The sequence below is a fragment of the Schistocerca gregaria genome, chromosome X (genome assembly GCF_023897955.1).
Source record: "Schistocerca gregaria isolate iqSchGreg1 chromosome X, iqSchGreg1.2, whole genome shotgun sequence".
In the NCBI taxonomy this organism is placed as follows: Eukaryota; Metazoa; Arthropoda; class Insecta; order Orthoptera; family Acrididae; genus Schistocerca; species Schistocerca gregaria.
Genome location: NC_064931.1, coordinates 250,935,840 through 250,951,370, shown reverse-complemented (window position 1 = coordinate 250,951,370; position 15,531 = coordinate 250,935,840). Strand labels below are relative to the sequence as shown.

Sequence of the window (15,531 nt, the reverse complement as noted above, 5' to 3'; positions counted from 1 at the left end):
GCCAGCCCCATCCATTACGCCAACTCAAGTGGGTGGCACTTGAGCCGAGCACCCCCGCCCCCCCCCCCCCCCCCTCCAAACCCCACCAGCCACTGTAGTCTTAATCTCGCCCATGCGATTATCACGTCTTCAGTCCCTTAAAATCATGTCGAACGAGGATGTGCGGTAGGTAGTTACGAACTTTATCACACAGCAGGACATGGTGTTTTACCAAACAGGTATCTTCAACATAGTGTATCGGTAGGATGACTGCCTCAATGCTCATGGGGATTTTGCCTGATTGGCATAACGATTTTCGAGTGTACAGCTTTCGAACCTAAACTTTTTCTTCGCTGATTATACATATATTTTTAACAGAACTTTTGGGGGGCGCTGGCTCAGTAGCTCTGAAAATACGAAATGGCACGTACGCTCGCCAGGCTTGGACTTTACTGGACTTTTATCTGCGGAGAAGATTAAAACAAGAGGTCTGTGAGGAAAACCGACGACTCCTGAAGACATGAAATGACGTATAACATGGACCTGTGTCCATACGAAATTCAAGGTGCAGTATTGTATGTCAAAGTTCAACCTTTCGAGCGCGCGATATGAGTGTATTAATAATATACACACAACTAGTACCTGAAGTACGTGTTTCCATACATTTCGTACAGGAAGCCAGACATTAGCAAGATCTCTTCTCCTGAAAGCTAGGCAGTGGTTTTTGGACGGTGTTATATGGTTACTGTTTGTTCAAGTCCATACATGTGTCGCTGAAGTCTTCTTCTAAGCCTCTATCTGATGCCTCTGAAGAAAAGCATACAGTTGGATTTAAAGAAAAGTTGCCATCATTCAGTACCTAAAAATATTAAAAGTTACTTGTATAGGCCAGAAAATTACGTACATTGTGCGCTATAACTTAAAGAAAAATGCACCTCATTACATTTACTGCTTCTAGATATACACTCATGTGCACAAACATTACGATCACTGCCCACTGCAAGACTGAATGCCTCCCTGATGACGACGCAGCCACGTGGCGCCGCAATGAAAGTATATAGGGTATTCCAGTATGTTGCGACAAACTTCGAGGCGTTGTAGAGGGTGTCTTGAGAAACAAATCGATGGCAGGAACCCGTGTCCGGAAACGTCATCTAACGACGCTACAGAACGGCGAAGTCATAGGGTGCCAGCGCCTGTCACTAGGCCAGACTTTCGGCAGCAAATGTGACTTTGTACGCTGACGGACCGTAAGTGGAACGTCTGTCAATATAGTTCGTAATTCGGTGATCGCGACTGACTGGCAAGATCACCAGTGGACATGATGGAGCTAGCTGCTTCATAGAAACGTCTTGTCTCCTACGAATGCGATACTCTGTTGCCTCAGTGAAAGAATTTTCCAGACACGGGTTTCCATCCGCACTTTATATTCCTCCTGTATAGCGAAAGACATTGGAGATTTTAGAGGGTTCAAGGAGAAAAATAAACTGTGGTTGGAAACCCATGTCCGAAAACGTCATCTACCGAGGCAACAGACTATAGCTTTCATAGGAGACAAGGCTTTTGTATGCAGCAGATAGCTCCATCTTTTCCACCACTGGCGACCGTGGCAATCAGTCGCTATACCCGAATAACAAAAAACATTACGAGACATTCCGCCTATGCTCCGTTAGCGTACAAAATCACGTTTGCTGCCGAAGGGGTGGCTTAGTGGCAGGCGCTACCGCCTGCGCCTACACCTTCGAAGCTCTGTAACGTCGTTAGATGACGTTTCCGACCACAGGTTTCTATCCTCGATTTGTTGCGCAAGACACCCTCTCGCAACGTTTTTGGGACACCCTGTACAAGAAGAGGATATGAATAGGGATACGTAATGACGACGATACAGACCGGAAGTGGAGAAATACACTGACATAAGTGACACTGACAAAGGGCAAACTGCTATGGCGCGGCACCTGGTACCAGCATCTCGGGAATGGTTGTCCGGCTACTGTCCTGAGCATCTGTGGAAAGTGGTTCGAGTACGGTGAAACCACATGCAGGTAACAAGATGTTTGACGTCCACGCCTCATACCAGATCTGAGGGGCCTGAAGATGGTGCCGATGAGGCTCCGAAACTGTTTGTCAAAACAGAACGTGGAGGTACGAGGTTTGCCCGCTCTGCAAAGCAGGATAGGCTGCAATCAGTGGTAGATCTGATGACAGAGTACAATACTTGTGCAGGGACAAGTGAGTTGAAGCACACCGTCCAGCGCACAATGTCGGACAGGTAGCTCCACAGCAAATGACCCCTACGTGTTCCCACGTTGACTAAACGACAGCCGACCGAGGTGGCTGAGCGGTTCTAGGCGCTTCAGTCTAGAACCGCGCGACTGCTACGGTTGCACGTTCGAATCCTGCCTCGGGCATGGATGTGTATGACGTCCTTAGGTTAGTTAGTTTTAAGTAGTTCTATGTTCTAGGGGACTGATGAGTTCATATATTAAATCCCATAGTGCTCAGAGCCATTTGAACCATTTTAACTAAACGACATCTTCATGGGCACCACAGCCGTACTTCAGGGTCTGCAGACGTCTGGGCTGAACGTGTGGTGCAGGCCTACTGGGGATAAATTTGTAATAACTAAGCACTAAAAAATAACATTTCGGGGCAAATTTTGGCAGCAGAAGTCTATAGGGCATCACTTAAGGTTCACCATTTACGTCTACAACATTTTACTATTCTCTTTATGATTTAATGAACTGATGAGGTTAAGAAATGAGAAGAATTGAAATCCTTAACTCATTCAAAACGATTTATCAACGGCTATGGATAACTATACAATATTTTAAAAAAGAGCAAGAAGTTGAAGTTCGTGTCCATACGAAAATTAGTACACTGTTTGAGTTTAAAAAAGAACAGATTGTAGCTGTAAGCAAACGTATTTGTTGGGCAAATGCCAGATAACGAATGAGATGCAACAAAAAACAAATTTTTAAAAACGCTTATTTCAGTTACAGTACTTTCCAGCAATATATTATAAACGAATGAAGTTACTTGAAAATGGTTTTCCCCAGCTTCACGAGCCGAAGAATCCGGGTCTTACAACAGGAATTTAAATAAAATTTTGAGTTTTGGCTTGTATGAAACGAATTATGGAAGAACTTGGCTTTCCGCGAGATCATACTTACTTAAAACTAAAATTCCGTTAACCATTTTTTTTAAATACTTTGTGATATTGTCACCTGAAGTGCCACGTGTTGGATGGGGCGTCTGGGAATCTGACGCGAGGCAGAGGGAGTTTCAGAGGCGGATACTGACTTGGTTCGTAACAGCTATTCACTGAAAAATTCAGCTTAATAATCCCATGCAAAAAATATTGTTTCCGTCTTTTACGATTATAGCAGCACCCGCACCAAATTATTAACACAATTACTATTTTTATTTTAAATGTTTGTGGTGCGAGCCCATGGCGGAATGCTAGATAGCCTGCGCGTTATATGCGGCTATGGTGAGGACAGGATCAACGTGATTTGACCGTGGGTCACAGGAAACGTGTCAGCTGGAAGGGTAAATAACGCTTCTTGTTACACTAGGTCGATGGTCGCATCCACATATGTCATCATTCACGCGAACAGCTGTCCAAAACATACACCGCGCCACTGACGCAGTGATTCCGATTCCTAGCCCAGCCCGAGTATGTAGACGGAGAACAGGTAGCAGATACATGGGCGCCAGCCCCTGTGGCCGAGCGCTTCTAGGCGCTTCAGTCCGGAACCGCTCTGCTGCTACGGTCGCAGGTTCGAATCCTGCCTCGGGCATGGATGTGTGTGATGTCCTTAGGTTAGTTAGGTTTAAGTAGTTCCAAGTCGAGGGGACTGATGACCTCAGATGTTAAGTTCAAAAATGGCTCTGAGCACTATGGGACTTAACTACTGAGGTCATCAGTCCCCTAGAACTTAGAACTAATTAAACCTAACTAACCTAAGGACATCACAAACATCCATGCCCAAGGCAGGATTCTAACCTGCGACCGTAGCGGTCTCGCGGTTCCAGACTGTAGCGCCTAGAACCACTAGCCCACTCTGGCCGGCTGATGTTAAGTACCATAGTGCTTAGAGCCATTTGAGATACTTGGGCAACGTACTCCAACCGGAGCTTGCTCCCGCGCGAGGAGCCGCCGCGGCAAGCGTATCACTTGGAGCCGTCCACTGATGCGAAACTGCCTGTAAATTCTGCCGCCCGACAATTGCCACCAAGTCTCTTGCCAGCCTTGGAAGCATTAGCTACGCGCCATTGAACAATAGAGTTGTGAGTTTGCATTAAGTTTGTGATTTGCATTGCTCCCTGGAATGCTGCGTCCGCGTAAGACGACTTGGCCACGCTCTGGACCTATTGTTGGCTAGCATTTAACTTCGTAAACGCCGCCAACATCGATCTTAGGGATCGCCTGTTTATTCCACTGGTCTCTGCATCACCGCCAGAGTGATCATAAACTGTGTTCTACTTACGCAGAGTAGGGTAGAAAATGTGGGGCGATGTTATGCATTGGGAGAAATTCGACTGGACTTCCATGGGACTTGTAGTAGTAATCGAATTCACCACGACAGCTGTGCACTACGTGAACATCGAATTCACCACGACAGCTGTGCACTACGTGAACATTACCGCGGAACACCTGCATCCCTTCATGCTTGATGTCTTCCCCGACTGCTTGGCATCGTTCAAAGGGATAACTGTTTGTCTCACAACGCCACAATTAAAAACAATGATATGAAGAGCGTGGTAGTTAACTCATGTTGATGTCTTGGCTGCCAAATTCTCCTGATTTGAAAACATCTTAGTCGCTATCGGCTTCCAGGTACACACCCACGAACTACAAGCACGTAATTTGCAGGAATTTCGTGATCTGTGGGTAGACACTCCGTCTTCAGGCCGACCGCCTTGTCATCCTCATCTGAGGATGCGGATAGGAGGGGCGTGTGGTCAGCACACCGCTCTCCTGCTTGTGATGATGGTTTTCTTTGACCGTAGCCGCTACTATTCGGTCGAGGAGCTCCTCAATTGGCATCACGAGGTTGAGTGCACCCCGAAAAATGGCAAAAGCGCATGGCGGCCCGGGTGGTCACCCATCCAAGTGCCAGCCACGCCCGACAGCGCTTAACTTCGGCGATCTCACGGGAACCGGTGTATCTTTTTTTCCATTTTGTTCGTTGTTGATCGATGTGTTTGGTCTTTGCGGACGTCACATGACATCCGTTCATGTTGGTTTTTTTTGTTGATCCTTCCACTCAGTTTTTTATTACAGAGTTCAAGCAGCTCTGACCGTACACGCTGAGCTACCGTGCTGGCTGTCGTTGCCCGTGGGTAGACACCTGCTGCCTCATAATTCCGCAAGCCCACCAAGGCTTTGTCGAATACGTGGCAGGCTGAATCGCTGTAGTACTGCGTTCCTAAGGTGGACCGATACGCTATTAAGGAGGTGGTCATAATGTTTCGGCTCGTCAGTACATATTTTGTGGCTTTTCAAAGCTGCCTAAGCCTATGTAAAATTCTCCAGTCCTGTATCTTCCTGACTGAACTGAGATTGTAGTTAAATCCAATTACAGAGATTTCAGTTGCTTTGGTGGCTCAGTGCGAATAACCTGTCACGAAGACTTAACTGTCAACTAAACTGTAACCCTACAGCAGACTAGTCACTTGAGAAAGAATTATCCCTTGTACTGGACTGGAATTATTGCCTCTACAACGGACGCTGATACTTTCGTCTACATTTGAAGGGCGTTACCCGCAAACTAGTCACTGAGGATCTTACTCTAGACTGGAGCTAAGTTTGTTACAAAACGTTTATGCCTAAGACTAAGTCTAAATGCTTTACAGTGTACATAATCTGTTAAATGAGTTTATTATTGTTACTGTGATGTGATTGTGTAAATAATTTTATTTATTGAATAGAATGTAATAGAAATAAAGTGCCGGACTGCACTGTTAACTGTCCATTGTTAGATTCGCTGACGGTGTCGTGATTTTTTTTTCTACCACTTATCGCACGTTTCACCTCTGTCAGTGTTTTGTTTATGTGAAAGAACCTGTAAGCTAGCTGCGCTATAATTTCGCAGGAAGGATGGGCATACTACCACCAATAGGACGACTCCTAGTGGCTAGTCAAAGTTCAGTACACGGATATACACTGCTGAGGTAATAGATCACTGACAGGAATGTTGTAGATGTACAGAGCGTCCCATTTATGTTGCCACCACAAATAGCTTTTTGTCCAGGAGCAAAATAAAAAATGTATCAAGCAAATGTTGTTTAGCTACCAGGGGAGCATGTTTGCCTTTCTTGTAATTTTGTTCGTTACGAAGACATGAACAGCAGTATGTCTCTTTTAAATAGCACCCTGTTTTTTTATTTTATTTTTTATTTGCTAATCCACTTCCTCTCGTCAAGCCTTTTCAGAAGCGTATCACAGCGTACCGTTCACGTAAACATGACGTTATAAGAAACGTAACAAAAAACTGACTTTTGAGTCTCCCGTGCTAGCGTACAGTGCAGGTAACTAGGGTAACGTGACTCGCCCACTTGCTGCAGTGACAGTAAACGGACAAAAACACAAGAAAAATGAACATTGGTCATTACTGTTCTGCTAACATATATTCTCCATAGCATTCCTACTTTCTCTTCGTTGGTGTACATTAGTACTAACACAAACTATCAACTGAAACCGATTGGCTAGATGACAGATGTTTCCACTTCTTTCGCGTCAGCTCTAGTACGTTTAGAGTGCGAGTGAATTGTTCCTGCGTATACTACGTTTTCCTGGCCTTCAAATTGTTGCCTATGATTATTCATCCATATATTAACGCATCTTAGTGCCACTGATAATGAATGGGTATTTCATTATTTTCTTGTACCTTTGATCGCTGGTTCACATCTGCCTACTCACGTTTTTCCCGTTCAGAATTAAACTGTATGCAAATTGTTACCGTTGACCAAACGCGACAATGATGCTATCAAATGAAATGTTTGAAATGTTCATATCCGTTGCGTAAAGGCCCATCACTTTCATCCAAGACGCCTGCCATAGTTTATATTTCCTGCGAATATCACTTTTTAATCAAAAAAGTAAATTATCGTAATACCTTTCGCTATTATCTCTGCCATACGTCAACCTCCATGTCAACAGATCTGCTAGCGTCTTTAATGACGATCAATGGCTATATTACCTTCAACAGTAACACAGTCGCACACTGAGGTAATTTTTAACCTATTTCTATGACATAATATAAAATAATGTGCCAGAAAATAGCGCAGTTCACGAAATTGTAATAGTGAAATAAAAACAGTAACAGAGAAAAGCGAAATGATGTCATTTAAAACACAAAAGAAAAGGCTTACAAAACACTTGTCGGAAAGATTCTTGAGTATGGTTTGTTGTATTCATATTTGATACGGGGTCGCGTGGAAAACTGCAGGCATTCACTACATGAATAAAACATTTACATATTTATTTACGCTATGTACAAAGTAACTCGGCCGGAGTGGCCGATCGGTTCTAGGCGCGTCAGTCTGGAACCGCGTGACCGCTACGGTCGCAGCTTCGAATCCTGCCTCGGGCATGGATGTGTGTGATGTCCTTAGGTTAGTTAGGTTTAAGTAGTTCTGAAGTTCTAGGGGACTGATGACCTCAGCAGTTCAGTCCCATAGTGCTCAGGGCCATTTTTTGAACGATGTCAGGAAGTATCTCATGACTTTTGTCACCTCAGTATACAGTTCATGCAGAGCTTTATTGACAGTTGTTCTTCCTAGGCGCCATTCGTCAATAGAATAGGGAAGGTGAAATAAGAGAGTGACACATTTTCCACAGGGGTGGCTTGTCTACTGTAGATGCGGGTATAAACGTAGACCACTGTCCGCTGAGACGAACTGGTGCTGTGCATATTCATCAAAAAAATAGGGTCTCGAATGAACTAGTGATGTATGGAAACTACCACACACCTTGAATCGGGACCCTGTTTGCACGTGGGAAAGACGGCATAGAAGTAACAAAACATTAATAGTCTTGCTGAATGCTACTATGAGAGTTAAGAAATTTGTAGTGCCATGTTTAAAAACGAAAATATCAATAAGGCACTTTGACAAAATATATGTTACACTTGATTTGGGACTGATTCACAGTGTGAAACAGGCAGCACACTTGAGGTACTATGGTCACACTATGAGAAGTCCTCTGTTAAATGGGTGAGGGTACAATAGGAGGAAAGTGCACTGTGTGCATGCACAGCATGAGTAGCAAGTCATAGGGACAAATATGTCATCCCACTGTTAGCATGGTAAGTGGGTGAAAGTTGGTAGCCAGGCTTTTGCGCCAGTGCCACCTGGGATTTCTACATGCTGCCATGACTTTTCCTGGTGTTAAGGCAGCAGGTATAACATATGTCCCTTGGACAGTCTATGTCCTGGCGATACCTACTCCTGTGTTCACAACCCACTGCTGTGAGTGGTCAGGGAACGTTTGATAAATATTAGGCCTACACCCACACTGGCTCAATCTTCTCTTAGCCCTCCTACCTTTTTCCTTATATTAATATCAAACTGACCTTGCAGCCTCGTGTAGCATTGTTGTACTACTGTATATTATACCTAAAAGTTGTGTTTTGTCAGCAGGTGTCAACACACACCAGTAAGTACCAGTGCTGAGCAGAGATGCATTCAATGAGAGTGTCTCTGTATGAAGCCTCAAATTCACTCCAAAAACATGTTTTTTTTAATGTTAATTCAGTTTTTGAATAATGTGTCACATATTACAAAATCTGTGTTTCATGCTGGCTCTCAAAACTTGATCTTTACCTGTAGCAGCTAACACTCGAGAGGCAAAAACACAGGTTTGTCTTTCAGTAAAACTGCCTCAGGTTAACTACACCACACACTCCCTGTCGAGTTATTCTGAAACTTGTGTTGTCAAACTGCTTCTCTCGAGAATTAAACTTGCTCTTGCTAAAGAGTTACATGCATTATATTGAGCTAAACTCATTTAAAATACACAAAATAGCAGTCGGACATGATTACAATATTAGAAGTCTGGTCATGTATAATCAGGAATGCATCTACTTGTCCAAGACAATTAGAGGTTCTGAGAGATCTGTTATTTATCAAAGTAATTCCATCCTTAGTCCAAAGTTTTGTTTGAGTTCATCCTGGTGCTTTATTAGACATAATCTTAAAGGTGGTCATTTGACTTAGTCTTCCTCAAACTTCTGAGCTGGGCTTACCAGCCAATAGTGGTGGTCCTACAACTTAGCACAGACTTTGTACCATGGTGCAAACTGGCATTTTTCACATAAATAGACAGTTGACAGAGGTGAAAAAAGCTATATGGGACAGAAAAATCTTGGGATTGACCAAGGATTGTGAAGCATAAGATTTGTAGTCTCACACTTACCCACTGAGTTACACTTAAGGGAGTCTGTTGGAGGTAACTATTAGAGATCAGCTTTTCTCTCCATATGTGAATACATCAAAGTACCAGCCACAGTTGATGACTGGATTGTCTGTCTGCAGCGGCATTCCCAGAGCAGCGAGCGTGCCCATACCAGGGAGAGTTCACTGTGACGGGTGTCAATAGGCTGCGCACCCAGAGGGACCTTCCGGACAGCCCTTGTGATGGGGATGACACGGACTTCACCAGCCTTGTAGTTGGTTGCAGTGCGGGGCACACCATGGAGTTTCGATCAGATTGTGATGACGAAGACTTTGTCTCTAGTAAGTATGATTTTAGGAGAACATATATTAATATCTGCTTCTTAGCCTCTGTGTGTGTGTGTGTGTGTGTGTGTGTGTGTGCGTGTGTGAGACAGAGAGAGAGAGAGGTTGTTATGAGCTCATCATTTTCATGTTCAGTACATTGTTCTACTATGTTCATAGCATGACAATTTTAATCATAGCCTTTATTGCCTTCTTTCTATGCCCCAAAGAAATACATTCATTTGTCATGCCTTTAGAGGTATCGACTTTGCCCCCCCCCCCCCCCCCCCCACTAAGTACTGTTCTCTGACAATCTAAAAATTGCACATGCATAGGTTGCTTCAAAAATCTTTTACAAACTTTTGGGGCAGGTTCCTTATACCAAAACAAGAAAAAAAGTTCATGTAAACATATGTCTGAAAATCTTTCATTTTCACGTTATTAATGAAAGTTGATGATCAACGGTTTTCCATCCACGATCCTAAAACTTCATGTTCATTGTATCGTAGGTGGGTTTGTGTTGCCAGGCAAAACTTGTTTAAACTTGTCATTTATCTGTCTTCAGCATTTCCGTTGTGTACATGTGCTATAGTTAGTGAATAACTAAAAGTTTTCCATTCAAATGCGTCAGATATTAATTTTGTGAACAGGATGACATGGTTTTTATGTTTGGCCAAACAAATGGTAATGGAGATGAGGCTGCACAGCTGTATAACATGATGTTTCCAGACTGAAGATAGCCGAGCCATCCAACCTTGCATTGCATTGCATTGTCAAGGTAGGATCTGTATCACCACAGACTATCAATCAAGGAAGATTATTTTTTGCTCATACGCCTGTCCAGAAAGAGCATATTTTATGACCTGTCGAAGAAGTGCTAAACAAGTGGCCCTGGCATGTGGTACATGTCCAAGTTCAGCATGGAGGATACTTCACAAGCAGCTCATATATCTGCCTCATCTTCAATGTGTGCAGGTCTTACACATTCAAATCACCCACTATGGGAGAACTTTTGTCGATGGTTTGTTACACAAACTGCCAATCCATTGTTTTTATCTTCAGTATTGTTTAAAAATGGGGCAACATTTGGAAGAGATGGAATAACAGATTTTCATAACCAACACATGTGGGCCTAATGCAGTCCTTATGCTACAGTATAGGCAAGACATCGTCATCAGTTTAAGATTAATGACTGGGTTGGAATCGTAGGTGACTGTCTAGTAGGACCGTACATTCTCCCACCACATCTTACAGGTGCTGTCTATGGGGACTTTATTCAGAACACCCTTCAAGAGCTACTAGAAGATGTGCCCCTGTAAATAGGAAGAAACCTGTAGTTTATGCATGATGGAACTCCAGCACATTTCAGTCTAAGTGTTCAAGATGCAGTGACTGGCCTCTAGCATTACAGATGGATAGGTAGAGGAGAACCTGTTCCATGGCCTGCATGTTGCCCCAATCTCAGTCTTTTGGATTGGGGGTACCTTAAGTAATTGTTCTGTGGAGTAGACCACCCAGATGCATAAACTCTTCACTGACGAGTCATGGAAGCCTTCAAAACCAATCGAAACCATCAAGATGTATTTGAATGTGTGCAACAATCCATGATTCAATCAGTGCATGTATGTTTAGAAGTAAGAGGATATTTTCAGCATTTATCATGAGTTCATGTATTAAAGAGCTCCTATCACCTAAACTGTGAACTTTCATTAATAACTCAAAAACAAAACGTTTTTGAACATATTATCACATGAACTTTTTTTTAATTTGGTGTAAGCATTTTGTACCCAAAGTTTGTAAAGATTTTGTGAACACCGTGTAACACAGTTTAATAATGAATTCTGTGACATTTGGTCTGCCTATGTAGCCCATTGCATAGTGGTGCTGACTGTCAAATTTGAAATTATGACTGGAACACTCATGACTGGTTCTTGCAAAAACAACTGAAGAGTTACCCTAAAGAGAAGTAGTGGTTCCGATTTGGAAAGCTGACACTAACAGCCAGACGACTGGAAAGCTGCCCACATGCCCTTCAGTAAGCACTAAGAGGGTGATATTTTCAGCTGGACTCTGAATGTACATTTGCATTAGGGTCTGAATCAGAGGCTGAGATGGTTCTGCGACCTTGTGGGCTGCAGATTCCTCGACTTGCGCCATAGGGTGGTGGGGTTTCGGGTTCCGCTGGGTAGGTCAGGAGTCCACTACACGCAGCAAGCGGCTACACGGGTAGCAGCAGTTGTGTGGCGTAGACTGGGCGGTTTTTTTTTAGGTTAGATGGCCTCGGGCAGGTACAGAAAGGGCAACAGCCTCAAAGGGTGCGGGGCAAAGTCGGGACATGCGGGGACCAAGCAGCAATCGGTATTGTAATTGTAAACTGTCGCAGCTACATTGGTAAAGTACCAGAACTTGAAGCGCTGATAGAAAGCACCAAAGCTGAAATCATTATAGGTACAGAAAGCTGGCTGAAGCCAGAGATAAATTCAGCCGAAATTTTTACAAAGACACAGACGGTGTTCAGAAAAGATAGATTGCATGCAACCGGTGGTGGCGTGTTTCTCGCTGTTGGTAGTAGTTTATCCTGTAGTGAAGTAGAAGTAGATAGTTCCTGTGAGTTATTATGGGTGGAGGTTACACTCAACAACTGCGCTAAGTTAATAGTTGGCTCCTTTTACCGACCTCCCGACTCAGCATCATTAGTGGCAGAAAAACTGAGAGAAAATTTGGAATACATCTCACATAAATTTTCTCAGCATGTTATAGTCTTAGGTGGAGATTTCAATTTACCAGATATAGACTGAGACACTCAGATGTTTAGGACGGGTGGTAGGGACAGAGCATTGAGTGACATTATACTGACTGCACCATCCGAAAATTACCTCGAGCAATTAAACAGAGAAGCGACTCGTGGAGATAACATCTTGGACCTACTGATAACAAACAGACCCGAACTTTTCGATTCTGTAAGTGCAGAACAGGGAATCAGTGATCATAAGGCCGTTGCAGCATCCATGAATGTAAAAGTTAATAGGAATATAAAAAAAGGGAGGAAGGTTTATCTGTTTAGCAAGACTAATAGAAGGCAGATTTCAGACTACCTAACAGATCAAAACGAAAATTTCTGTTCTGACACTGACACTGTTGAGTGTTTATGGAAAAAGTTTAAGGCAATTGTAAAATGCGTTTTAGACAGGTACGTGCCGAGTAAAACTGTGAGGGACGGGAAAAACCCACCGTGGTTCAACAACAAAGTTAGAAAACTACTGCGAAAGCAAAGAGAGCTTCACTCCAAGTTTAAACGCAGCCAAAACCTCTGAGACAAACAGAAGCTAAACGATGTCAAAGTTAGCGTAAGGAGGGCTATGCGTGAAGGGTTCAGTGAATTCTAAAGTAAAATTCTATGTACCGACTTGACAGAAAATCCTAGGAAGTTCTGGTCTTACGTTAAATCAGTAAGTGGCTCGAAAGAACATATCCAGTCACTCCGGGATGATGATGGCATTGAAACAGAGGATGACACGCGTAAAGCTGAAATACTAAACACCTTTTTCCAAAGCTGTTTTACAGAGGAAGACAGCACTGCAGTTCCTTCTCTAAATCCTCGCACAAACTAAAAAATGGCTGACATCAAAATAAGTGTCCAAGGAATAGAAAAGCAACTGGAATCACTCAACAGAGGAAAGTCCGCTGGACCTGACGAGATACCAATTCGATTATACACAGAGTACGCGAAAGAACTTGCTCCCCTTCGAACAGCCGTGTACCGCAAGTCTCTAGAGGAGCGGAAGATTCCAAATGATTGGAAAAGAGCACAGGTAGTCCCAGTCTTCAAGAAGGGTCGTCGAGCAGATGTGCAAAACTATAGGCCTATATCTCTGACATCGATCTGTTGTAGAATTTTAGGACATGTTTTTTGCTCGAGTATCATGTCATTTTTGGAAACCCAGAATCTACTCTGTAGGAATCAACATGGATTCCGGAAACAGCGATCGTGTGAGACCCAACTCGCTTTATTTGTTCATGAGACCCAGAAAATATTAGATACAGGCTCCCAGGTAGATGCTATTTTCCTAAACTTCCGGAAGGCGTTCGATACAGTTCCGCACTGTCGCCTGATAAACAAAGTAAGAGACTACGGAATATCAGACCAGCTGTGTGGCTGGATTGAAGAGTTTTTAGCAAACAGAACACAGCGTGTTGTTATCAATGGAGAGACGTCTACAGACGTTAAAGTAACCTCTGGTGTGCCACAGGGGAGTGTTATGGGACCATTGCTTTTCACAACATATATAAATGACCTAGTAGATAGTGTCGGAAGTTCCATGCGGCTTTTCACGAATAATGCTGTAGTATACAGAGAAGTTGCAGCATTAGAAAATTGTAGCGAAATGCAGGAAGATCTGCAGCGGATAGGCACTTGGTGCAGGGAGTGGCAACTGACCCTTAACATAGACAAATGTAATGTATTGCGAATACATAGAAAGAAGGATCCTTTATTGAATGATTATATGATAGTGGAACAAACACTGGTAGCAGTTACTTCTGTAAAATATCTGGGAGTATGCATGCGGAATGATTTGAAGTGGAATGATCATATAAAATTAATTGTTGGTAAGGCGGGTACCAGGTTGAGATTCATTGGGAGAGTCCTTAGAAAATGTAGTCCATCAACAAAGGAGGTGGCTTACAAAACACTCGTTCGACCTATACTTGAGTATTGCTCATCAGTGTGGGATCCGTACCAGATCGGGTTGACGGAGGAGATAGAGAAGATCCAAAGAAGAGCAGCACGTTTCATCACAGGGTTATTTGGTAACCATGATAGCGTTACGGAGATGTTTAGTAAACTCAAGTGGCAGACTCTGCAAGAGAGGCGCTCTGCATTGCGGTGTAGCTTGCTCGCCAGGTTTCGAGAGGGGGTGTTTCTGGAAGAGGTATCGAATATATTGCTTCCCCCTACTTATACCTCCCGAGGAGATCACGAATGTAAAATTAGAGAGAATCGAGTGCGCACAGAGGCATTCAGACAGTCGTTCCTCCCGCGAACCATACGCGACTATAACAGAAAAGGGAGGTAATGACAGTGGCACGTAAAGTGCCCTCCGCCACACACCGTTGGGTGGCTTTCGCAGTATAAATGTAGATGTAGATGTAGATGCAGACTCAGTCAATAAGGACATTGCCTGTGGCAGTCAAGTGTTCAGCTTGAGTGCTAATCTGCCTCAAAGGGTCTTATATATTATGTAAGCAAGCTTTTTTCTCAACAAATAATTGGCAGTTTTATGAACAAGATAACAGGAATCCTATTTCAGTGATTATGACGTCATTCAACTTATACTGTACATACATAAGAGACAGAAAAGTAATATTTATTCAGGACTGAATCATATGAGAATTAATTAAGTAATTATATTTATGTACTGGCTACCTGTTGTGACTCTGACAGGCCATTTGATATGGACCAGCTGCCAGGTCATCCTGTGAGTGGTATCATTTTGACACGGCATGGAAGGGCATGGCATCAGCACACCACTGTCCTGACAATTGTCAGTTTCCCAAACCTTCATGCCACTACTTCTTATTTGAGTACAGTGCTCACAAGTCAGTTTTTGTTTGTGTATCTTTAAAGTAGATGTTTTGCAGCTGTTAAGCTGTGAAAGGATGTTCCCTATTGTGCTTTTTTTTTAACAATAATTCCCATAGCTACAGACAATTTTGGTAATACATTTCATAGATATTTATTTCAGTGTCCCACATAACTAGGGACCCAAAATAAATTCACTGTTATGAGTTAAAAATGCATGCCACTGGTGTTATATTCTGAATTGTAAA

The 15,531-nt window shown here is 43.2% G+C and overlaps 1 protein-coding gene across 1 annotated transcript in view; it reads left to right on the top strand.

Moving 5' to 3' along the window:
* The window catches only part of LOC126298759 (uncharacterized), a 628,974-nt gene that overhangs the window by 578,737 nt on the left and 34,706 nt on the right, over positions 1-15,531 (top strand). Inside the window, exon 10 of the mRNA XM_049990206.1 lies at positions 9,520-9,720. Coding sequence (XP_049846163.1) covers positions 9,520-9,720 — 201 coding nt within the window. The remainder of the gene's footprint in view (positions 1-9,519; positions 9,721-15,531) is intronic.